General features: G+C 41.3%; 1 protein-coding gene and 1 long non-coding RNA gene across 15 annotated transcripts in view; one reads left to right on the top strand and one right to left on the bottom strand.

Annotated features, from left to right (window-relative positions):
* Positions 1-9,460, bottom strand: part of LOC112981988 (uncharacterized) — a 35,396-nt gene extending 25,936 nt beyond the window's left edge. For both annotated transcript variants that reach the window (XR_010385071.1, XR_003258882.2), the window contains exon 1: positions 8,438-9,460. This is a non-coding gene — a long non-coding RNA (uncharacterized LOC112981988). The remainder of the gene's footprint in view (positions 1-8,437) is intronic.
* Positions 9,461-9,699: 239 nt separating this feature from the next.
* The window catches only part of KDM6A (lysine demethylase 6A), a 159,176-nt gene continuing 143,792 nt past the window's right edge, over positions 9,700-25,083 (top strand). For 10 of the 13 annotated variants that reach the window (XM_064497286.1, XM_064497270.1, XM_064497239.1 and 7 more), the window contains exons 1-2: positions 9,700-10,355; positions 10,618-10,681. In XM_064497286.1, coding sequence (XP_064353356.1) covers positions 10,195-10,355; positions 10,618-10,681 — 225 coding nt within the window. In that variant the 5' untranslated portion in view covers positions 9,700-10,194. The remainder of the gene's footprint in view (positions 10,356-10,617; positions 10,682-25,083) is intronic. The other 3 variants (XM_026098011.2, XM_026098008.2, XM_026098007.2) reach the window with 1 other exon arrangement.

The following is a 25,083-nucleotide window of genomic DNA, read 5'->3' as shown; positions in this document are numbered from 1 at the left end:
CATAATAAAAACATAGACAATCTCATATGCAATCACTTATTAAAAAAATAGTGACATGATTAGTGACAATAGTATTTAAATTTTATAATTATTTGTCCTCCTTTTCCTACGGGAAACAAGTACAGCATGAGCAGCACTAATAAAAACTTCTCCAGATTAACTGTCCCTGTCACCTTTGCATAGACTACCCATGAGAAGAAGAGGACAGCTCGGTTTCCACATACATTCAAAGGTTCTCTGTCTTTTATTGACAATAGTGCCAATTATATTGATGCTTTTGTGATGGAGATGTTTACCTGTTGAGACACTAGGCTAGTAAAGTCCTAAACTTAGATGCTTATAAGCATGGAAATTTTAAATGAGGCCTGCAGAATTTTTTTTTTTTTTAATCGGGGGAGAAATATTAAAAGAGGGACTTTCTTCCCATTTCAGTATGTTAAGAAGCCAGTGACCGAACAAATATTAGTTGTGTTGTACAAAGACTTAAATCCACAGCTTAGAGTAAAAATTTGTATATTTACAATTGGTAGAAAAAGTACTGATTTAAACATTTAAATTTAACAAGGCTTTGGAAATACTGCCCATTCCTAGGGAAGCAGTCCTTTGCTGCCCCCCTCCTCAAAAGAAACCATCCTCATACTGGGGGCACAATGGTAATTTTCTTCCCATCACTTACCTTTCAATTTGGGACTATATCTCTATGGAAAAAACACTGTTTAAACTTCCCTTATAAATATAGATAACTATCAGCCTGACTTGCAAACAACAACAAAATCACTAGAGAAGATCTGCTCACTGACTTTTTGTATTACTGAGTTGTGTACTAGCAAGTACGCAACTGCAAACATTCAAACAGAAGATAAACCGTACCTGGGGAAAGTTCAACATAGGAAATTTTCCAGACCCTTCCTAAGCCAGCAATTTTCTAGTCCTAAGCTAGCAATTTTCTAGTTTGTTTGTTTGTTTTTTTGTTTTTGTTTTTTCTTTTTACACAAGTACATCTGCTCAAGTGAAATGCAGCTAATGGGAGAGGTAGAATACCAAAAGGCAGTGACAGACTTTGGTTTTATGACTTTATACATGTCAAGCTCATGTTAGAAACAGCTTATTTTCCTAGTTTCCTCCAAACATTTTCAGGTTTTTTTAGGGGCCTGATCCAGTTCTTACTGATAAGCTGAAGAGACAGTAGAGTGCAAACCACTAGAGAGCTCTTCAGTAGAATCCATCTCTTCGTAGTAGCAATTTTATGAAAAAAAGAATCAAATTTCAGTTTGGCATTTTATTACAGGATTTCTCGTTTCATATTTCAGCCACGGATGATGACTAAATTTACATGCTTCAGGAATGACATTGTTCATTATTTATTTTGAGTCCTATGCATCAAATTGATGGGATACCACCCTATTTTCATAAAATTCTTAAATATAAGAGGAGATGTTTAAACTGCTTTTAATTAAAGAAAAAAGTTACATGGCCTGCAGAAAGTCTTCAGATTTAAGCATCATGTTTTATTCTATTTGAAATACCCTCAGACTTACTGCACGCTCTAAGGGAATCCTGAATTGTGTCCAGACAAGGGTGGAGAATAGTCATTGTCTATGTTGAATTTGTGGACAATGGAGCTTCTTGAGCCTTAACTCCCCACAAGACGTACCCAATATGTCACAGGGCTCTTGCTTCTGTCTGCACCTTTATAACCTTTGTGTGTACATGACTACATGATTTCATATGTACTATTACTTGTCTAAATTAACAGATTTTTAAAAGAAGCTGCATAGGTAGATGTAGTTAGAAATGGATAAGAAACATTCAGACAATAAAACCAACCAAAATAGCTTTTACATTTGGTTATTGAAGATTTTACTGGTTTAGATGCCCATGAGAATGTTAACAAAAACCAACACAAACAACAGCTGAGGCTTTAGAAAACAATGTATTTCTTAGATACTTTCAAGAAAGATTTGCCAGTTAAAGCACTAAATTCAATCTCAGTAAGACATATTCTCCGCTTTAGATGGAAAACAAAAATATCAGGTAATAATATATCTTGGATAATATTGCATTCTGTTCCAGGATTTACAAAAGTAAACACAATATCCAGTCATCTAGTTTGCTGAGTATTATGAACAGCTCCTTTCAAGTGTTTAGACAGTGATGCTTAACTCTGCTTCAGAGCCGATTTTTAAAATATTATTTACTTGTTTTTACTTACAAGCTGAAAAACCAGCAAGCTGCAGAGCTATTAACCTAGCATCTTATATTAATACATACATAAATATCTACCCATTGAACCAAGTTTTTTCCTTCAAAGCCTTTGCCAAGTTCTATAAAATTAAAGAGCAGACACTTTAAATTGTCAGTCTGAAAATGAAAACAATATTATTAATATAAACACAGTACTTCTATTACCAACTTTTGGAAAGCTACATAAAATTCCCAAGTAGTCTTGAAGGCAAGCATCCCACTTTTTTTGCAGTGTTTTTGAAGAGCAGAGTTACTTGCTCATCATCATCTTCTGTCAAAAAGGTGACTATTTTGGAAGATGGTACATCACATCCAGATCCAGTCCCTAGATGGGGTGTGGACACTTACCTTCTGAAATCATCTGCATAAATGAAAGCTTGTTCATGTTTGAAACACATATTAATGGACATTGCCAAAACTTCCTGGAAAAAAACCACTGACAGAAGCACCATAAAGGAATCCCTTCCAGGAAATTTAATTTTTCATATTTCTTCAACTCTTTGCAGAAGTTGTCAAGTACTATAAACTTAGGGGATCTTTAGAGTGCAAAAAGTATGATATAGTGGTAGCTGTCCTAGCAAGCACTACTTCTACTGGTATTACTAAAGCAAATAGCTAAGTCTTTTCATGCTGGCATGCAAGAAATCAGTCCCTCTTACACAGAAAAATCAAGGAAACACCTAACAAAATTCATTTCTGAATTTTATGAAACAGCTCAAAATATAGTTAAGTACGTTATGTATATGAATTCATGGTTTTCTATGGTTACATGGAACTATTAGCATATTGTTTATTCTTTTTAAATAAGGAACAATTACTTTGAAGTTTCTACTGCTCAAGGGAGACTTGTATAATTCCTACTGACGCATAGCAGAGTGATGGAACTACAGCTTAACATATAACTACACACTTCTCAAGGGTATGAATTACAACCTAAATTTCAGAAGAATTCAATTATTAAGCCTTTCAGATACTGCCCAGGTTTTAAAAACAAGCTGAACAAGCAGAGGAGGGGGCAAACGACAAAAATGACTATACGATTCAAGGCGTAAGAGAGCAATACTAAATATGGTTTATAACCAGAGCATTTAGTAATTACTAGTCTTTAAATACCTCCATAAAGAAACAATACTTTCATGACAATAACACATTTCCTAGATTAGCTCACTTTTACTCCCATAAAATGCTTAGTGAGAGCCTAATAGAGATTAACTACCCAAAGCTAGTAAAATATTTCCAAAAGTCTTTCCAATAGGCCTTATTATCATGTTGATCAACAACTCACTTTTCAAACAAACATTTTCTAGTTTCAGTCATTACTTCTACGCATGTATTTTTTCTTATAAATAAGTATTTGACTTTGTCTGCTTTGGAGGAAAAAAAACAAAACTGGTTTTAGATAGGTTTCCCAAAATTTCTGGACTGCAAGCTGCTATCAAATGTCAAAATATACCATGGATTATCACACACCACTCATCAGACCTTTAATGAAGGCATTACAGGAAATGGAGAAAGCTGTACATCATTTCATCGTGAACTCCTGGACAAAGTGGCAGCCACTGCTGAATTACAAAAATGAAGTGCTGCAGGTTCTTTTGTTCCCATTTAAGAAGAAACTTGGTCGCCTAGTCCTAGCGGTTTAGTCTCTCTTGCTTTATCTTGGAATAAACAGCAGCTAAGGAAGAGGATGCCAAAACAACTACTAATGAATACGAGAGTAAATACAGGGATTTCTTGCCCCCCCCCCCCCCCACTGACCTATCATCAAGTTGCATTAGTTTATGCTGCTTTCTCTCATATGCCCAGTAGTCATATATTTTAGGCAGTCTGATTAAAACTTGGCAAGGTGGCAATAATTTAAGTGTTGACTGTATATTTTACTTTTAGTTTGTAAGGCACAGAATGGCATCTTGTGGGTTTTGGGGGGTTAGTTTTTTTTTTCCCCAGTATGTATACCTGGTCCTATAAATCCAAGATTACATGATTATCTTCTTGTCACACACCTCTCATAGGTCAGCTCCTTTTGCTGTCACCCATGAGAGGCCTTCTGTGATGTTACATAGTGGGGACTCCATACCTGCATATGCAAGATCTTTTTTTTTTTTTATAGCTATGTCAGTAGAGACATGGGCATCCTGTGCTACTTCATACTCCTGTGACAGTAAAAGGATTGAGGCAGCTGTTACCCCTACTTCCCTAGGGGCTCAGAGCCTACAGCTGTGGAGAACTTCAAAAAGCAGGAATGGAAGATCTGTTTGAACTAATATGGCCAAAATAACTTGAAGAACCATAGTTTTTCCAGGGGCTGAAAGCATGAATCTTTCTTTAACTGACTAGCAAGTATCATCAGCTATAAGAGTGTAAAGTTTCAGCTCTATCTAGTAGAAACTGAAATATTGCCCATTCAAACGTGGTACCTGACTTGGAAGTTGCATCAAATATGTTAATAATCATCAGTATGATGCTCTGTTAGTCGCTATTCTTAGAAGCAAGCCTGAATCTGAAGTTACCACAGAAGGTACCCTGATGATGAGGTAAGATAGTAGGAAAGAAGTCATCCTTAGAAAGATTCTGTGACTCAGAAAATCTTCATGGAGGAAGTCTGGCTTTTCAGTATACTGGATATGACTATGAAAGCATTGCAGAGAACCTCTGCCCTTCTGAGAGGCAAGAGCTCTAGGGACACAGAAAATAAAGTCAGATTTGTCCAGCAAAGAATGAGTCTGAGAAAATGCCTCAGTGGTAGCTGACTTATCCAAGAACCCCCCCTAAGACTATGTCAAGAGAAAACAGAGTGTGATCCTTCCATCAGCTCAGCTCCACCTACTAAAGTACCTGCTATTAGAAAAAAAATTCTTTTTTGTATGATGGTATATAGACCATTCAGATAGTTCAAGAAGAGGTTCTCTTCATTTTAGAAGTTCAAAGGCAATTATAAAGAAGGCATGGACAACTCCATGCCCTGAGCTGTCAGAAGATAAGGTATGGCTAAATTTAACCACAGTGTATTCCTGTCAGGTAACCCTTTTGAGTTTAAATCCAGAGCTGCCCTTTTAAAGAAGATATATACATCAGAATCTTTTAATAGTCACGAGTCTATTTGGTCCTCCTTGTTCTCTATATGAGCAATCCAAAACCTTTTACATTTTGAGGACTAAGTCTTTTTTTGAAGGAATAAGTCTCTTCAGAATAAATCTTCTGAATTTGCAGGGTGCCAGTCTTCATCAGTCACGACTGCTGCTCAGCCTTATCCTCAATCATGTCATAGGAAAAAAGAGATTGGGCCTCATGCCTCCAACCTTCAGGAGACTTACAGCAGGGAGCTTCATGCTTTGCTAGAAACAGAAGTGTGGCACTAGACAGTGTTTACCGTAGCAAACAAGCCTCTGATCAGATCTTCTATCAAGAGATTTACACTAAACTTCTGCAGTGAACATTCCCAATGGACTACCACACTCTGGCTTATAAAAAAAGTGGTAAGATCACCACCATCTCTAAAAACATCCTCACCAAATGCTGGAGTTGACGACTGTGAAAAGCAATTTTGATGGCAAGTCTTATGGCAGCTCTAGGAGAGGTCACCTTCCCCTGTTCCAAGAAACACGATATTATTTTCCTGAGTTTGAGTTTATACCTATGAGCTCAAGATAGTCCCATTTGCTAATGAACCTGGATGCTTTGATGACAACTAGCTTTGTCATCAAAGGAGAGGACGGCTTCAGTCCCAGCGTTCACGTTGATGCTAATTCTTTTGTCTGCGTCAAGTTCTTTGCAGTGATCTTAAGAGTTACTTTTCAGCTCAACAAGACATCAGGTGATGCAAATTTATTTATAAGGAGAATTCTGAAATTCACTTCTGCTGTTTCTAACCTTACTTTTCAAGAAGTGGAGCATTAACCTTGCATCTCAGTTTCAAACTGCTGAGAACGACAAGCATGCCAAATACCTTTTAGAAATATAGGGTTCTCTCTGGCAAACTAGTCTGTATCTGTACACATTAACCATGTTAGATCTCTGAACAGATTGGTCAAACCTTGAAGCATGACAGAGCAACACCTGACACAGCATACAGAAATAGCCAAAAAAACCCCTCCGAATAGAAGTTGAATGGGGGCGAAAATATTGGGAAAGGGGGGATCCAAAGAGCTCTGTTCAGTGTAAGAATTTTATTGGTCCACAGCTTTCGAACTGAAAGTAGCAAAGTGGTTCTGAAGATTCTCAGACGACTTTGGAATTTAAACCAAACTAAAACCTAATAAGCTAGCTAACACTTCATAAATACAAGGACAACAGAGCAGCGTTTCTTTCTTTCTTCCTAAGAATTTAAGAACATGTTCCTTCTGAGTTCGGCTTCCAGGGCTTATCTAAGAGATGGAGGCCAGCCTCACGCTTGTTTGAAAGTCTCTCTCTCTTTTGGTGGAGATGAGAATCAGTGCATGTATCTCCTCCAAATGTGATTTGACTATTTGCAAGCCTTTGGCAAGCAGTGTTAGTTCCAGCACACATTTTCAAGCTTTTCTTGCTACTATTAAAGAAGTGGAGCTTTGGATACATTTTGAGTTGAACATAGGCCTTTATAGCATCTCCTAAATCATTCAAATTGTTCAAATATGGGGGGGAGTGGGGGAGGAGAGGGAGCACAGCATAGGAGTATGATTTGGGTGTTGTGATGTCAAGTGAATGAATATTAAATTGAAAGCCTAAGTCACTACTAACACCAAGATACTACTAAGATATTGAGACTCAGCATGCTTCTCTGAACTCCAGTGAACAGCTCTGCTTTGTCATTTAGGAATTCTCTGTCTTGTACTGAGAAAAAGTAGTCTACTAACCTTTCTGATGATTTATACTTAAATGAAGGTACTACAAAGTGGGAATGTAGGGCCTCATGGTCTAGATCCTCAGAAATAAGCTGTGCTGAAATACCTAGCTTCTGGCACATTACCAATTGGTAAAATCCTTAGCCCTGAGTTAGGCACCTAAAATGCTGCTGAGAAACCCCCTGAGTAGGGAGGTATGAATACAGATGAAGTTAGATGTTAACTCTGTAACTATTTTCACTAACACACTATGGCCCACCTCCATCAGTAACTTTTTTGTTTGGCTGGACTCTGAATTCAAGTAAAGTAATGCTTTCAACACAATCACATTTCTTGTATTAATATTCTAACCAACTGGTTACTGGCTATTTTACAAATACACACTACCTTGGTAAACTCTTTTTTTTGTGTGTGCGCTATCTGCATTTGCATCAGAAAGCACAGTTGCATGACGAGATTTTGCTCTTAAGAGGCGTGAGGACGTAGATAACTTGAGGCTTGGCTTTTGCATTATTCAAGATTTTGTTTTGACCAGAACTCCAATCAGTAAGGTAGAAGGCAGTATGAGCTTTGTGCACTTCTGGTGGTGATGGTGTCTACTGCACTGTGCAGAGACACACGCAGGAAACATCTGTGGAGCCATTTGGAAAACATCACTGACACATAAATTTTAGATGCAACACCTACAGAAACAGACACATGCTTCAATCTCATGAGTACGTTTCATGGTAGCAATTAAAAGAAGAGTAGAACCAGCAAGAAGCATGGTTGTGACTAAACATCTCTCGCATAGTTTGGCCTTTGACTTCTTTAACCTCATTCCCAAAGGCAGTTAATAACTTCATTGATGCTTTACAGTGCCTGGCAGTCATAAACCAGGCTCCCCTCTGAAGGGAGGTAATCCAACCGGCAGAGAAGTCTGCTGAGTCATCAGGGCCTCAACTAGACATTGGAGAAATGTGAATTACATTAATACTGAAGAAGATTGCTGTTGATCCATTTTCGGCAAAACGTGCATGCGCAGTGAGCTGTGCCACAACACACCTGCAGGAGACTGGCCTCCCTGTAAGTAGCACAGCAGAAACAAGGTCTAATGATTTGCAGAAATCTGAGAAAACCCCAGAGCTTCCTGGCTGTGCCTAACAATAACTACAGGTGAATTAACTGAGCTGGAGAAAGGAAACAGAACCGTCAAGTTCCTGGGCAAGCTGGGAGGGGACAAGGAACCGAAGACACCCCCCCCCCCCGGGAGGTAAGTTTAAACAAAGAAGCCCTGTGGTAGGCTTGGCCTTATAAAGGACAGGAAGTAAGCAGACCACGCAGAGCCACCTTCCTCCCAATCAACTCTGAAAGAAATTTTGAAATTTACTTACACGTGAGACGTTCCGGGAAGCCCGACTCAGGTCCCTCGTGCTTTTCTAAGAGCCAGCCCGCCCCCGCCCGCCCCACACCCCCGGGCTGCCACGGAGCCTTCCGAAGCAACGCGCGGCGGTGGCCAAGCGGCGGCGGGGCCCGCTTCCCCGCGGGCCTCCCCTCCCTCACGCCGCCAGGCCACGCCGGCGTCGCCCGAGCGCTCCCGCGCGGCGCCCGCCCTGCCCCCACGCCACGTGACCGCCGCGGGACGCGCGCCGCTCCACCTGTCACCGGCTCCCCGTGAGGAGGGACGCCCGCCCCTCCCCCCCTTCCGCCGCGCGACTTCGGCGCCGCCCGCCTCGAGGCCCTCCACGCGCTCAGCCGTTGGCGGGGCGGCGGCCGCTGCAAGCGGTAGCGGGAAAGCCCCTGCCCCGCTGCGAGCGCAGGGCTGAAGCCGCAAACTGTACACTGGCGCCTCTGCATCCCCCGCGCCTCCTCCTTCTCCTCGGCCAGAGGAGCTCAACTGCCGGGCCACGGGGGCGACCCTAGCTTCGGGCGAGGCGGCCGTTCCTCTCCTCCCGCCGCCACCCTTCTACGCAGGCGTTACCCACCACCCAACCGCCCTCTCAGGCGGCTGCTTCTCCTCCTCCTCCTCCTCCTCCCACCCCCAGCGCGCGGAGCCGAGCCAGCATCACCCCCACTCCCCGCGCGGGGGAAGCCATTATTATCCGGTCGTGCCAAGAGAGCCACGCCCCACGCCCAAAGCCAGAGCAGACGAGAGCAGCCTCCTCGCCAGCTAGCGCTGCACGGCCCCCACCCCGGAGGCGTTAGCAAGGTCCAGGCCCACTTCCTCGGCGAGCTCCGCTCCCCCAGCGCAGAGGCCCCGTTACGCAACTCCGCCGAGAGTGCAACCTCGCTTCTCTCCCCCCTCCGTCCGCTCCCCCAAAGCCCACCACTCCAGAAAACTTCCCCACCCCACCACCACTTTGCGGCCTCCGGTTTTTAAAGGCGCACACCAAACGTGCTGGTGCTGGGTAATCGCAGAGCTCACCTGACTGACGGGCTCGCCGACCTCTCAGAAGCCGCGGATCCCCGAAGTCCCGCCCCCTCCGCCGGACTTCGGCCAATAGGATGAGGCCGACGAGGGAGGCGGGCGCGAATCGCCAACCAAGCCGAGGCGCAGCGGTGGAAGAGCGCTATGACTGACGTAAGTCAACAAAGGTCACGTGCAGCGCCCCTGAGGCAGCGATTGGCTGTGTGGGCCCGGGCGGGCGGGTGGAGAGGGGGGGGGTCACGGTGGCGGCGTGGGGTTCGCTGTGTGACACAATTACAACAACTTTGGGCAGCTGCTGGGAAGTTTGTACAGGCAGCAAACACACCCCGCGCGGGAGGGCGGGCGGGGCCCCTGTCACCCCGGCTCCGCGCACCCCCTCGCCGCCGGGGCGAGCGGCGCCGCAGCGATGTAAACACGGCTCCGCCGCCGCTGCCGCCATCCGCCGCCGCAGCAGCCGCCTCCTCCTCCTCCCCCCCCCTCCCCCGAGTCTCCAGCGCTGGGGCTCCCTCCCCCCTCCCTCCTCCTCCTCCGAGCAGCGGGGCTTCCCCCCGCCTCCCTCCCTCTCCCCTCCCTCCCTCCCTCCCCCTCCCTGCCGGCTGTTGTTGTTGTAATAAAAGTTGTGGTGTGTGTGTGTGTCGGGCACCCCGCCCCGCCCGGCGCTGGGGGGTGTTGGGGGCGCGCAGGGGGGGGATTGCGATCGTGAGTTAATTACGCTGCGTTTCCATGAAATCGTGCGGAGTGTCGCTCGCCGCTACCGCCGCCTCTGCTGCTCCTTTCGGTGATGAGGAAAAGAAAATGGCGGCGGGGAAAGCGAGCGGCCAGAGCGAGGAGGACTTCGCCAGCTTGACAGCCGAGGAGAGAGAAGCCCTATCCGGCCTCGACAGGTACCCGCTCCCCACTCCGCCCCGGCCGCCTCCGTGTCCCGGCTCGGCCTGCGCTCCCTCCTTGTTCCCCCCCCTCCCCTGCCCGCGGCTCCCCGCTCGCGAGTGCGTGTGTGCCCGTGTGCGGGCTCCCGGCCCCGCCGCCGCGCTCTGCCCTCGCCCGCCGACAGCGAGCGAGCCTGCCTGCCCGTGCGGGGGACTGACTCTCGCTAACGCGGCACCTTGTGCCTCTCTCCCCTCCCTCCCGCCCGCTCCCCTTCTGCAGCCGACTCTTTGGATTTCTGAGGCTTCATGAAGATGGCGCCAGAACGAAGGCCTTGCTGTTAAAGGTAAGAGCGAGGATGGATGTGGAGAACGGCTTGGGGGGGGGAGGCTGAGGGTAGAAGGGGGGGAGGGGAGGGAGCCGGCCCAGCCCAGCCACCCCCCTTCCTCCGTTCCCCCGAGTCCACACGGTGAGTGTGTGTGTGTGTGTGTGTGTGTGTGTGTGCGCGCGCGCGCGCGGGGCAGCGCCACATCCACACGCACACACCGCCGCCGCACACGCCAGGGCGCTGCGCCTCGCCCCTCGCCGAGCTTTGCCCCGCGCCTCTCGTCCACCCTCGCCCCTTTCCCCCTGCCTGGCTCAGCGCAGCCGGAGCGGCCCCCCGCGCGGCGCGGACGGGGGGGCGGGTGTGGGACGAGGGGAGCGCGGCCTGGCGGGCTGCTCTCTGGACACTTTTTGGGGCTTGTCCAGCCCCGGGCCGGGAAAGTGCCTGCGCATCAGGGCCGGAGCCGCGGGCCGGGAGCAAACGCCAAGCGGCGCGGGGCGGGGGGGGGAGGGGGCGCGGGGGAGAGAGAGAGAGAGGGAGGGAGGGAGCGAGCGAGCGGGCGGGCGCGGGAGGGAGGGAGGCGGGGGGGAGGGCGCGCGCGAGGCGCTGCTGACGTTGGCCTCTCCCCGGACCCTCCCTCGTGATTTTCGCCCCGCGCGGTGGGGGCCGGCGGCGGCGCGCGCCCTGCCTGGCGGCCGTTGCTCCTGCCGCCTACCGCGGCGCGGCGGGGGAGAAGTTGCCCCGAAGTTGGGCGCGGGGGGCCGGGGGGCGAGGCCTGGGCTGGCCGAGGCGGGAGGGGCGCCGCGCGGCTCGCGCAGTCGGTCGCCGAGCGGTTTGTTTACTCCGCCGGCCCGGCTGCCGCCGGCGTGCGAGCCCCCGGCCGAGTGCGTGCGCCGCCGCCGGCGCCCCCCGCCATCGCCGCCGCCGACGGGCCGCCTGACAGGGAGCGGGACAGCCCGCGGGCCGCTGGGGCCTGCCTGGCTCTTGCAGAGGGATGTTTGTTTCTGCGAAAAGTTGTTGGCCTTATCATTTAGTTAAGTAATGGCTGCTCCTGTCGGCCCAAGATGGCCGGACAGGGAGGAGAAGTGGGGGGGGAGGTAAACACGAAACAAATACGGGCAACGAATGTGCGCGTCGCCTGGAGGGTGAAGCCACCGGTGAATGTTGAGGGAAAACTCTCCTGCGCTTTGCAAGTTCTTCCTGGGCGCTTCCCGACTGCGGGCAGGGCGTTTGCAGAGCTGGTGTCGTTCTTATCAACCTGTAGCACATTCGGCTGCCCATCTATAAGCTGTTGACAAAGGCTCTGCAGGCTGAGTATCTGCCAATCCTATTTAAAGACTAAACGCAGAGGAAACATGCGTGTAACAGAATAATTCAAAATATTAAAATATCACTCAGCTGAAGCAGCGGACTGTGTTCTTCTGGTTCCTGCTTTCTGACTCGTTCCTGTCAGTAGCTTTGCATTTGACACTTTGCTCATCCTATTGTTGTGACCGTGCTGTATGTTAGTATTTTCCTACGAAGATTTCTTTTCTGTTGCTCTTCTTGGCTGATCTGAAGACCTAACTCTAAAGTGTGTTGGATTCAGTAGACTAGGCCTTTACTTGTGTTTGGATGTTTATTTCTAGCATAATTGGAAAAGCTGAATGTCAGGATGTGGCGGGTGGGGGGAGGGATGGAAGGAAAAGCAAGTACACTTTTCTTTGTGCTTGTATTCTACAAAATCTTGTCGTTTCTTTTTGGTTTTCAATTATTTATAAAAGTATTGCTTTGGATAAAATCAAAAAGGTGTAGGAGTGACATGTCAGACCAGTTAAATAATATACATAAACTGTTAGTGGACTAGAATTAATGTCTGCTCTGTGGATGCCGTTGACACTACTGGAAATATTAAGAGAATTGTATTCAGCTTTGGGATGGGGTTTAGGGATGCCAGTTAGAAAATAAAAACATCATATGTAATTAGATTGTCAAAGAACATCGCTAGATTAAGTTTTATTCTGCATGCTCTAAAATTAAGTAATGCAGGCAATTCAGCATGTTAGTTGAGTTTTGAGTCCTTTCATGCATTTTCTTTTTTATGCTGGTTGATTTAAGTTTTAGAATTTACAGACAGTGTGTACCATGACAGAAGTTGTGGGGCATTTTGATATTTCTGAAGCGTATTTCTAAAAATAATGTTTTACGTGTTCATATTACATCGATCTATAATTTCATACAGCAAGTATAAAAAAAAGGCAAGTATTTTGATATTTCACCTCATTTTTCTGACAGTGTTTTGGACATGTGAAAATGCATGCTAACCTGTGAAGCATGTTCTTGGTAAAACTTGTCACTGAGAAAAGTAGATCATTAAGGAAGTGGCAAGATTAAAATGTTACTCTTCAGTGTGGAGATATTTCAAAGGAATTTCTTTGATTGAAACAGGTTCAGTTTTGTTTGTGCTTTTTACCTTTGGGGAATGTGCACATGTTCAATTACTGTTATCAATAAGTATGATTTTTTTTTTAAGATGTTTGTTACTTGAACAGAATTCCTTTATTTTGTGCATGAAGCTTCATAGGTTCTGTAAAATCTATGCTGCAGGGGAAGGTTTAGAGGAGTTAATCTACTAGATCATTTTAATCCAATGTAATGGTCGTTTTTATTGTAGAAAGTGTGGCCATATATATATGTGCATTTACTGCATAGGTGTTGGAGTGATAGTAATGAAATCTTTCCTTTTGTGCATGGAGTAACAACAGCTAACAAAGACCCTAGGCTCCATAATTATGAAATCCTAACTGAGTGATTTAAAAACCTACATGCCAGAGCATTATAAAGTGATGTGAGATTTATGTGCAAGTATAGTGTGTAAGGAGAGCCATTGAGTCATGTTTCTGCAGGAATCCTTCACAAAGGCAAAAATGTATTGGTGCTCCCCTTAATGCCAGGAATACTACATTCTCTATTGAACCCTTTAAAAGGAGAGGATGGCTAGAGTGCAGCTCTCTTCTGTGTGTGCCTGATAGTGTTCCCTGGTTACCTGTGGTTAAGGTGGTAGGAGCAGTGTACATGTCTTTGGAGACTGAGCGTGGGGGAGGTGAAATCGTGGGTTGCAAGTGTTGGGGGGCCTGCTCCTTTATGCTTCCAAGTACTTGTGCAGCAACAGGATTGTCTGTTGGGCATTCAGCCTTGAGTGACTGCTTAGCTTTTACTGGCCTTCACTCAGCAGGAGGCAGTGCGTCAGCCCCAGCTCTGTGAGGCGGACCAGGAGATTTCATGAAGCCTCAGCAATGGGAACTGTGGGTTAGCGAAGCCACACCCTGGCAGAGTCGAATAATAAGAAATCTGGGATCTCTTTCAGGGATGGATGAAGCTTCACATCTGGAACTTTAATATAGTTGTGGCTTTTAGTCACGATCCAGGTCTGGACTGGAGTCCACCTTTCTGGTAGTTTTACTTTATAGGATGTATGACTGTAGTACTGTGAACTAAATTGGGTCCTGCTGCTGGGCGTAACAAATCAAAAGAGCAGATATGACATCAGATCTATACAATATTTATGAAGAAGTGGAGATACAGACTAAAGGTCAGGCATATTGTATTGTTGATCCATGTATTGGATGCATGATAAGCCAGACAAAATCAAAACTTTCTCGATGTACATGTGTGATAAAGGAATAGAATTTTCTATTGTCCAAAATGTGGTTTTTTTTTCGTCCCCAGAAGTGAAGCCTAAAATCATAGTTTGCAATGTGTGCTTGTTCTTAAAATCTTTGCAGCTAGTGTGGTTTTGTGGGGGGAGGAGAGGGAAATTAGGAGAGATCTCTTTCAAGCTGGTTGAAACACTGAAAATCTCATGCAGCTGGCTAACCTGCAGCTGAGAGTGCTCGCTGTAGTTCTTCTGTAGTTGACAATGTTAATGTGAGGGAGCAAAAAGAAAAACCTGCTGGTATCTTGATGTCTCTTTCTCCCAGGAAGATGTTTGTTCTTCCAGGAAATGAAGCTTAAAGATTACACAGGGAGGGGAAGCATGCATCCTATTGGAAGTGGAATTTTTTTTTGTTTGTTTCTTTTCCCATTCCCCTTTTCTTTTTTTGCTTATGATACTTCCAGTGTTTAGCCAAAGTTGGTGGTTTTTTTTTTTCTTCCAGTGACAAACCTTCATTTGATAAGCTGTAGTGTAAATATAGTAGATTTGGATTTTCTGCATATGCACATTGATATAGCTTATATATTTTATTGGGTTTAAGATATTTGGTAATTCCTGTTCATTGAGTTTAATCAGTTTGCCATATCCTATAGACAAAAACTGAAACATGTTTGTATTTAGAAGTATTGATGGTTGAAGTCTATTGATTGAAAGAGGTTGAGTAGAAAGAGACTGATGAAGTAGTTCCATATACTATACATTTTTGTGTGTGTGTGTGTGTGTGTGTCTATATTACCTTTTGTGGTTCTGCAGCCCTTTAGTTTTTCAGCTGTGTTTTTAAAAATGATGCCTTTTGTGCAAAGGCCACACGTGTTGACAAAAATGACAAATTGATTATCTTATTTTTTTATGCGTAATAAAAGCAAAGTGCATAGTGACAATATTCTTTCATCTTTCTTGTAGTTGTAGGTATTTCTTGTTTAAAAATAGCTCTGGACAAGTGAATTGGTATATATTGACTTTGTCCCTTTAGTGTTGACATTAATGTTAATTTTTTATTAATCTATAATTAAACATCTTTAGTTTTAATTATAACAGACTGCTTGAAAAATTATTATGAAGGAAAACATTTTAGTAGATTAGTCTAGGTGTAGTAAAGGTATTTTTTAATATTTTTGAAAACATTTTGGGTTAATTTGTTTTCATCAAAATAAAGAAATATTGCTTTAAAAACTAACTACAGTGCTTGCCTAATATAGTGGCAGTGCTAGGAATTGGGAAACAGGGAATTGGTACCATGAGACATTTGTAAAGCATTTCAGGAAGTGGGCAGCCTCTCTAATTTCTGTCAATTTATGTCTGAGCTGTTCCTTTATAGTCTTTTCTTTTTTTAACACATTCTGCATTTCTTGTTTGTTTATAATCTAGTTTATTTATGTGGAACAAGTTCAAATTGGTTAACCCTTTGAAAATTGTTATATGGGTGGAACTGGTATTCTAACTGTTTTTGAAGGTGTTTGGAAGTTGAAAGTTTCTAATTAAAAAACTTTAACTATTGATAGGATAATTGGGGCTAGTGTATGGATTTTCAAAATTTTTTGTATAAAGTTTATGCTTTATGCTAATAGAGTAGGGTTTTTTAGGATCCGATGAAAGTAATGGTTGAGCACTTTGTAATGCTTATGGTTGTACCATATTTGTATTTTCAAAATACAATATTTTTATTTAAAACATTCTATAGGATATTTCTTTATCTTGCTACTAAGGACTGGGCTATTCTCTGTCATGTTTGTAATATTAATACTTCATCTGTTATTAAAAATTGCTTATGATTTTTTTAATGGGCATTATACACTACTTCTAACACAAGCGTTAAATATTCAGAATGTTTTAATACTTTCAAAAGTAACATTTAAGGCATATTTCTCTGAAATAGTGTATTTTATTGTTTAAAACTTACCTTCTTGAAATATTCTTGAATATTTCGAATGTTTCTTAAGTTTAAAGTGCAATATTCTTAATACTTCTTGAGGGTAAGGAAATGAATGCTGTTATAATTTTTTACAGTTTTCATTTTAATAGGTTAGCAAAAAGGTAAGGAGGAACCAAACCCCTTCAAACAACATGAATTTGGAGAAGTGTAAAGATTGCAAGACAGCTAGCATATTGGTATTTGCATTTCAGTAAGCTTTATGTCAGCTATTAAGATACTATTAATAGGGAATATAGTACAAGATTTGTCTTTGTTATAGTAGCTTTTCATGTCTCTTATGGAATAAGTGTTGTTACATGTTGTAGCTTTTAAAGAACTAGTCTACAGAGTCTGTGGAGGCTGAAGTGATCCATTTTTCTAAGTGATGCATATGCATAGATGAAGATAGTTCATGCTATACTGACTTCACAATCAAATAGACAAGGCAGGCAGCAATTTGGGATGTAGAAGAAAGAGAAGTATTACTTCATTTTAACACCTGAGGAACTGAGGTTCTGATAAATAATTTTTGAAGGCTATAAGGAAAACCTGCAGCAAGGATGGAAGAGGTTTTTTTCTTCAATTCCATTCCAATAACTTAACCACTGAGATCCTTCCATTGATCCTTTGGGGGATCATGATACTGGTGGATTCCAGCTTTAAAAATTCCTAAAACTGTTAGATACTGTGTCTAAAGAACAAATAGACAGTCTCAAGCTTCTGTCCATACATAACATTCAGGTGTGCTTTCTGTTTGTGAAAGGCATGGCTTTCTGACTCCTGCCAGCCTTTATATCTGTCTATTCACTGTAGAGGATTGAGTGGACTTGTTAATTATAGGGGCAAGGCTATCTGCAAGTGGTGTTGTCATCTGAAGTGTTCAAAGCATCATCTAAAAGCTGTACGATATGTTTTGTATATATGATTTTAGAAAATAGTAGATGTTGAATACTTGGACAGCTTTGTGCTTTTAGAATCATTTGTTTTAATTACATTAGTCCAATGGTATGAAGATTAAGGGGAGCCATGAAAAATATTTACAGCTGTAAAGTGATTTTATAGTGATTAACATTTATCACAGGACTTCCCAGTGCCGAAATTATATGCCATAATCCACTGTCATTCCTTATCCCATTGAGAATTAGGCAATATAACATTCTGTGGAGAAACTAAGCTTTAGTTTCCAGCCTTGTAGATTCATGATTTAGGCTTCACATTGATCAGTGGTTAGTGAACAAATACTGCTGTTCCTGCTCTTCGATTGATATGATTTTGGGGTGATGAGAGGGATTTTATAATATTTTCAACAGATTGAAATGGGAAGAAGTGTTTATTTAGTAGTTTGTGAAAGTTAAAAGTTGTGTAAAAACTAGTTATGTTGTAGAGGGGTTAACTCAAGTTCTGTAGAAATGAATTAAGCAGGAGTTGTGAGTCTGTCAGAGGTGAATGCGTTGTTTAGCTGGGTGACAGATCTTGGTATTTGTTCAGATAATACCAGAAGCTAATCCATGCTCACTCTGAATACAATATAGGAATATGAATGTATTTTTCAGCCTTTTAATTTCAGACCTGTAACTTGTGTTTCGCATCTACAATTCATGTAAGTTACTTTTTGTTTTAAATCTCCCCTCTTGATGAGGTTCTGCAGCTATGGTGTCTGAAGTGTAACATTTGAATAATGTATCTAAATAATTAAAAACTGAAGTGATACTCATTGAACTTCAGAATCCCAGTGGTTTTCAACTAGCTTGTTTTCTTGGTGCTGTTACAGAGACCAGTTGGCTATCTTTGTTACAAATGTGTAACAGTGTTAATCCTGTTCACTGACAGAATACTTCTCTGTAGTATTTTTTTTTTTTTTTTAATCCAAACTGTGTTGTCCTGTATGCAGCCCTACAGAAGGCTGCCAGGTTTTTTATAGGTGTATTTGAGAGCACAATCTTAGTAGCTTTCAGAACATTGTTTTCATTAGGAAGAAAGAAAGGAACTGTGCTTGCAGTAGTCTAATCTGAATTTATCAGCCTCGAGAAGTTGTTTAAGAGAAGAGTTAAATAGTTTATTCAGTATGTTTTTGATTTACAGATAGGCACAATAAAAAATAGCCTTAATAGTTGTACATGTTGTCCTCTTGAATTGCATGTGTATACTTTAAAGACTTAGACAAAGTCAATTTTCAAGAATAGTTCTTTTGATATGGTAAATAGTAATGTGTGCCATTTAATAAAATTTGCTTGTGGGCCTAATAAACCCTGTTGAATGGTACATGTTTCAAATTGGCTAATATATGTCAAGCCAAATTTTGCAGTGGACTTTTTTTTAAAAAAAAACTCGATGCTATTTTTTGTACATAAAGATTGATAGGCAAGTGTACTGTTTGGGAGTTAAATAATATTCTTTCACAGATAATTTCACTGTAGAATATAAGAGGATACATGGATTACCGTCAGAACTGTTTCGACTAAATAGCTTCCTTTATGGTTCTTGTATTCACTATCTGGTCTTCGCAGGAGAAACTTGTTTAATTTAGATGCAGAATTAAGAGCTCACTTATAGTCTGTAGAGGGAGTGACTAAAAGTGTGTTGTGAATTTCAACCAGAACGCTCTATATCTACATTTGGATTTCCGTTGTGGTAAGTTGTTAAATGAATTGTTATTTGTTAAAATGGCTTTAAGTCAGTCCCATTTCCTTTTCTCGCAGTGGAGTTTTGAGCACTCTGATTCACTTTTCAATGTAGATTTATTATTAAATTCTAAAGCAGATCGAATTGTGAATATGTTTTTCATTAGATTTCTTCTGGCATTTTGTGAATTTTTAAATTCTGAATGATTTCAGCATATCTCAGTTAATATTAGTCAAAGAATCCAGTATAATGACAATATAGAGCCAGTAGGTCTTTTTTGTAGTTCTGTGTTCCTTCCATCGGAGTTGCCACTTTGAGTTTTTACTTAAGCACTATTTTTACCATCTTGTATGATTTGAAAACTAGCTTGTCTGGGAATTTAGAGTAGAATAATGAATTGAAATTGTGGCTTTGGTTTTGTGTTTTTTTTCCTCTAGGTGACAGAGTTTTCTTAACTACTGTTTGTGTGTTCTTATCCCTGTGTTGCTTCTCATGTGTGCTGGTGTAAATGCTTTTCGGCCTGCATGATGAATCAGGCTGGAAAACTGATTCAGCTTAAAAAAAAAAGCTAATAAAGAATAGGGAACTTGCTGTTTTTCAGTAGGCAGTAGTTTATATTGCAGACTCAAAAAAGGCAATACCTACCAGTGCTATAAGGAAGATGGATTTGAGAGGCTAGGGTGGGTCTTGCTTAGTGTGACAGTTTCTGAAAGGGATGTGTGTAAATATTACTGCTGAAGCAGAAGGGATTACTCACTGATTTTCTTAGGAGACTAGGGAATAGTATGTATTTTGGAAGCAATGTAGATGGGATTATGTTGCTTTTGTAGAGGAAGGAAGAAGTGCAGTGGCCTAGCTTCATTACCTTCTCTGAGGGAAGACCTAGCATTTTGTGAAGTTAGGCTGTCACTAGGAGACCTAGCACAGGTACAAATCTGAACATAAGTGCAGTAGCAAAGAGCTACAATCCTCTCAATAGATATTCTGACGAAGAAAACTCTATCTTTTTGGTGAAGCTGGTTTATGCCACTTTAGATACGGCTCTGAATGGGGAAAAATACTGAGAGATCTAGGTTGAGTGCTTCATGAAAAGCTTAAGAAGAGCTATATCTCTTAAGTTTTGAATATAACAGTGCCTCTGCTTTCTCTTTTTTGAAATGAAAGTAGGGCATGGGAGAGGAAGCAAATCCTTAGACATTGGGTCACTGCATCTGTTAATGCCTGTTGCTGCTGCCCCTGCTCAAAAAAGGGCAAGAGCAAAGAAATCCAGTGCTTCTGCTCTTTCTTCAAGGTGAAAAAGAAGGCCAAGAAGGAAACTGTCACATGTCTGTTCTCATGTCATGTTTTGTTGCCTTTGGATTTGAAGGATAAAGAAAGCTGAGCAAGTATAGAAGATGTAGGTGGCTATGTGAAAGGGCAAGGAATAATTTTAAGTATGGAGTTGAGAGCCTCTGTAAAGGAGGATGACTCTGATGTAGAAAATGTTAATGCAGCAAAGTGTAGAAAAAGTACAAGATAAAGTGGGAGGATAAGAAAAATGGAAAACATCCATTACAGAACATTTAAAGCATGACATAAGCAGTTTCATAGGAAAGAAAAAGCAGAATGATACTATGAAGAATAAAGTATAAAAATTGAATACATTAGTTGGTAAACTTTAATAGAACTTCTGGGTATGTTACAAATGTGATAATTAACGGTAGGTGATACACACTGTATATCTCAAAATCTGGTGCTTTCTTAGTTTTCTGCGTGGTGCACAGAAATGTCTTGTTATCCATGTGTTTTCCATCTTTACTTTCCCATCTTCCCTTTACCTTTTCCATCTGTACTTTCCTAAGAGGCCTAAGTCTCTGGGTTTTAATGACTGGAAGTTTTTCAGGTCAGTCTTTGACTTTGTGATTTCATTAATGCTTGAACATTATAAATTTTCAAAGATGAGACTGTCATTGATGGACTACCTGATCTGAAGTGTAACCTGTTGAAAAGATTTACAAATTAGACTTAAAGGTTTTTGTGCTTCTTTATCATGCATCTCGAAATCTTATAATTTTTTTTGTTATTTTTTTTAAGAGAAATGAGTTTTTGTTTGTCCCTTAAATCAAAGGAAAGGGTGAATATAGCCTTTACTTTTTATATTTTTTGAAAAAAATCCCAAATTAGAAACTCTTGTTAAGCTAATTGTGAATCAAAACAGTACATACTCATCTGTACTTTGCTTAAGTAGTGATGAAATCCAAAAAAAAATTATGAAAACAAAACCCTAAACATTAGAAGGTAGGGAGGATGTCTGCACCAGTGTCCTCTGGCCTCATTTAGAAAATCCTCAATATACCTTTAGTGTAGGAGCACACGTAATTTAAATAATGAGTTAAGATTTCTGGATTGTGATGATGGGATTTCTTAATTGTGGTTTATGAGTGGAGGTAAGGAATAGTTGGAGTGAGTTTAACACTTTTCAGTTATATGTAGGGAGGATTTAGAGGCACTTATGCTCATAGCGGTGCTCAGTGTTGTTGCTTAAATAAGATGAGGTCACAGACCATCAGAGTCCATGCTAAGTAGTAGACAGAATATGGTCACGTTTTCAACCTTAAAAAGGCCCTATTAACTTAGCAAGTTTATATGTTAAAACACTTCTTAGTTTTGACAGTTTTCTGGGATTAGTTATATCCTGTCCATCTTTGTTTTCTTGGTATGAGTTTTGTCTATTCCTAGTCTCAATGTAAGGTGTTTTTTGACTTTATTTGATATAAATAATTTGAAAAAAGTATTAATGTGTGAAAGAGATCTGGAATCAGATATGTGTTGTGATAAAGAAAATGGAAAGAAAAGCTAAATTTGCACTGTAATATAAAAATCTGTAGGGGGGAGATGGATGGAGTTGGGACAGTTGAAGGGACTGTGGAAGGATGTGCAAGGATTCCTTAGATAACTGTGTGTGATAGAGATGTGATTGTTGCCCAGGGCTGTCATGCCTGATCTTGAATGTTGTCTTGAGTTTATCGGAGGGTATAGATGTATTCAAAACTGTATGAGGAAAAATCTAGAATTGGAATATTGCAATCTGTCTGTTCTCTTTGAGTAAAAATGCTGTCATTTTAGTACTATTTTTTCTTTATTAGTTGATTTTTCTTCTTCATGGCAGCTTGTTTTTTTGCTTTTGAATGGTATGATGTTTTTCTGTAATGCCAGTGGCAAACTTTGAGCTTGTTTTGCATTGGGGCCAAAAATCTGAGAACAATGATAACTCCATTATATGCAGTGAGAAAGGATTCTTTTGTACCTCTCGCTTTTAATTGCTAATTAAGCTAAGTCCTTTATAGTTTGAAAGAATGGAATAGCTTATGCCCTCTTTAGACCAGTATTTGCTACTCAGTTGCAGAGGATGATGGAACGGGTGATTCTTATTATGATTTCTAGTTGAAAATGAGCTTCCTGAGAAACGGGTAGAACAGTCATTTTGCACAAGAAGCTCTTAGGATTTGGGGGAATATGTGGAGACTACTTTTTAGAACTGAGGAGCAGCTTAGGAATTGTGTGCTACTTATGAAGGCTTAGCAGCCGCTCCGCCCCAAAGTTTTCTTTGGCTTTTGGCTGACTGCTCAGGTTCAATTTTTGTATTTAGTGATAGAAGTGATACTTTTAGATTGTCTGGACAAGCAGCAGAGATTTTTCTAGGGAAAGCTTTTTGATATCTGGAGATGACTGTAATTTTGTTTTTTTTGTTTTTTTTTTGTTTTTTTTTTTATAATGAGGTTAGAGTGAAACTTTCTAAATTATGAAGCCCTGGTTCCAGTGCAGTAGAACTTACTTATTTTGAAGATTCTCCAGCACAGGTAGGTTGGAATTTTCCAACACCAGGAAACTGTATCTCAAGTAGAGGGGGTAAACGGATATGCTGACTTACCGATTGAAACAGGAAAAGCAAAGTCCATTTACAGGTCATTTCATATCTTTTTCTTCAGGGGTTTCTAACTTCCAGAATCAAAACTCAAAACTGGAACAAATTGATTCCAGGCAATTCATTAATGACCAGCTTCAGGTCTCTCTGGCTTCAGACAACAGGAAAGGAGAAGGAACACACCCTTCTGCTCTGACGACTTTTTTCTAACTTTTTCAGTCATTTGAGAATCTTTCCAGATTTGTCAGGTCACTGCTGAAATCTATTAACTTGTGTATTCTTGTAAGTAGATGGGAACTAGTAGTAGGTGGGATCTTCTGCCTAGCACTCTTTGCCATCTTCTTAAAAAAACAGAAAAAACAAAAAAACCAAAAAAGCCCCCCAAAACCTCCCCCAAACCTCCCACTACTGAAGAATAGTAGTTATCAATATCTGTAAATATTGGTACCTAAGTCTTAGAATGAGTATACTGTCTAATTCCCATAATTTCTCAGTGTTTACATTAACACTTGGGCCTCATTTGGACAGCAGTCTCTGCTGCTGTAGCTATGTTGGTGTTTTCTCTCTTGGCAATCCCTAATGTAAGAGGAAACAGTGTACGCTGACAGAACTTTTTCTGTTGGTATAATTGCACTGCTATGTGCAGTGTCAAAATCAAAACTAGTAAGAGCTGTCTATTTGTACTCTAGTTAGAGGGTTGAACCAATATGTATGAAATTTTCTTACCTTGTTGCATGTGTTGTATGTGCAGACAGAACTTGGTAGAGTAGGGCTGACTTTTGTAAAATGGGGTTGCTGTCTGTAGCTATGGCCTTCATATGGTGTTGTGATACTACTTGTATTAACTTTGGCTTTGAACAGGTATCTACCATGTTTTCTAAAGAATGAAAAGTTACAGATCGAGCTATGTAAGGAAACTTAAATCAGGTCCAAAGTAATGTACTTTAGAGATCAAGTCAATGTGATATCTCTATCAGTCATCCCAAGCGACCAGCAAAAAGTATGTAATATTGTACTATACAATGCTTGCACAGAATTCAGCCCTGTTTATGATAAAATATTCTCTAGAGGAAAGCTATTCTGAAATGTTAGCTTTTAAGGAAACATTTGCAGAGCCCTTAAAAAGAAAAAACAAAAAACCAAAAAACAAACCTGTAATAAAAGGTTTGCCACAAGTTGTGTGATTGCCCATATCTAAAATTTTTACACCAGGACTGTGGTCTGAAACTGTGTGTAAAAGAGCATGTGTTTTTACTATATGTTGTATTGCATTTTTTTGAAACTCTTCTGAAATAGGTAACTCTTCTTATTTTCTAGAAACGATTCAGAACTATAGTTCGCATTTTTAAGTTTTAAAAAGAATTGTTTTTCTAAGCTTAAAAAAGGGAATAGATTATAGAAATACAATAGAGCTGCAGTGGCAGAATTAAGTTTGTGGATCATTTATATTTTTTCACATTTTGTAGTATGTGGAGGCTTCGATGTAAAGAAGAAGCTTTAAAATGTAATTTTGCTTTCTGGAATTTGAATTTAAAAAACCTTATTGTTTGTAAATACTTTCCTCTGGTGAAACTGCTGTATCAACTTGCATTTTAATTACAAGCTAGTATGTTTTTCCATGTTTTTTAACTTGATTGGACAAAATATTAGAAGATGTACTTTGTGGATTAAACCTGCAGTGAGAGGGGAATGACCAGTGTTACTTAGATGGCAGGTGGAAGAACATCTCTAAACAACAGATACTTTCTTAAGGTGACATAACATTTATGGAACTTTATATTATTCACTAAATTGGTAATTCATTTAAATACAAGAAATTCACATTTTTTCTAGACAGTAAAGAAATGAACAGTTACTAAATAATTAGGGCAAGTACCATGGTATTGCCTCTGCTTTCACAGTCAGATAAGGAGATGAAAGTGCTACTTTTGAATTAGTTTGGCTGTTGGCGTAAAGCCGAGTTGTATTACTCATTGATGTGCACATTAAAAATGAAATGTTGAGTTTTCTTCCTCTCCATGTCTTGAAATCTTGGTATTTGATTATCCCTTTGGTTGGACCTCTTGCCTTGCATGCAGAGTTTACAGATAGTTTTCTTGGCTTTGGAGAAGGGATACCTTGGGAAACTATTGCACAGCAGTGTTTTAGTGGATTGAGCTGAAGTGGGCATGAATTTCTCTGAGAGAAGTTTCCATTGACAAATGACATTTAGTGCAGAAGAGTGTCAATCAAGTTGCAGTTAAGTGTCTGTATGAAACCGTAGCTCTGTATTAGTCGTCTTTTTTTTTTTT

Source organism: Dromaius novaehollandiae, chromosome 1 (genome assembly GCF_036370855.1).
Source record: "Dromaius novaehollandiae isolate bDroNov1 chromosome 1, bDroNov1.hap1, whole genome shotgun sequence".
NCBI lineage: Eukaryota > Metazoa > Chordata > Aves > Casuariiformes > Dromaiidae > Dromaius > Dromaius novaehollandiae.
Note: the sequence above shows the minus strand (reverse complement) of the source record. Positions and strands in the feature narration are given on the sequence as shown.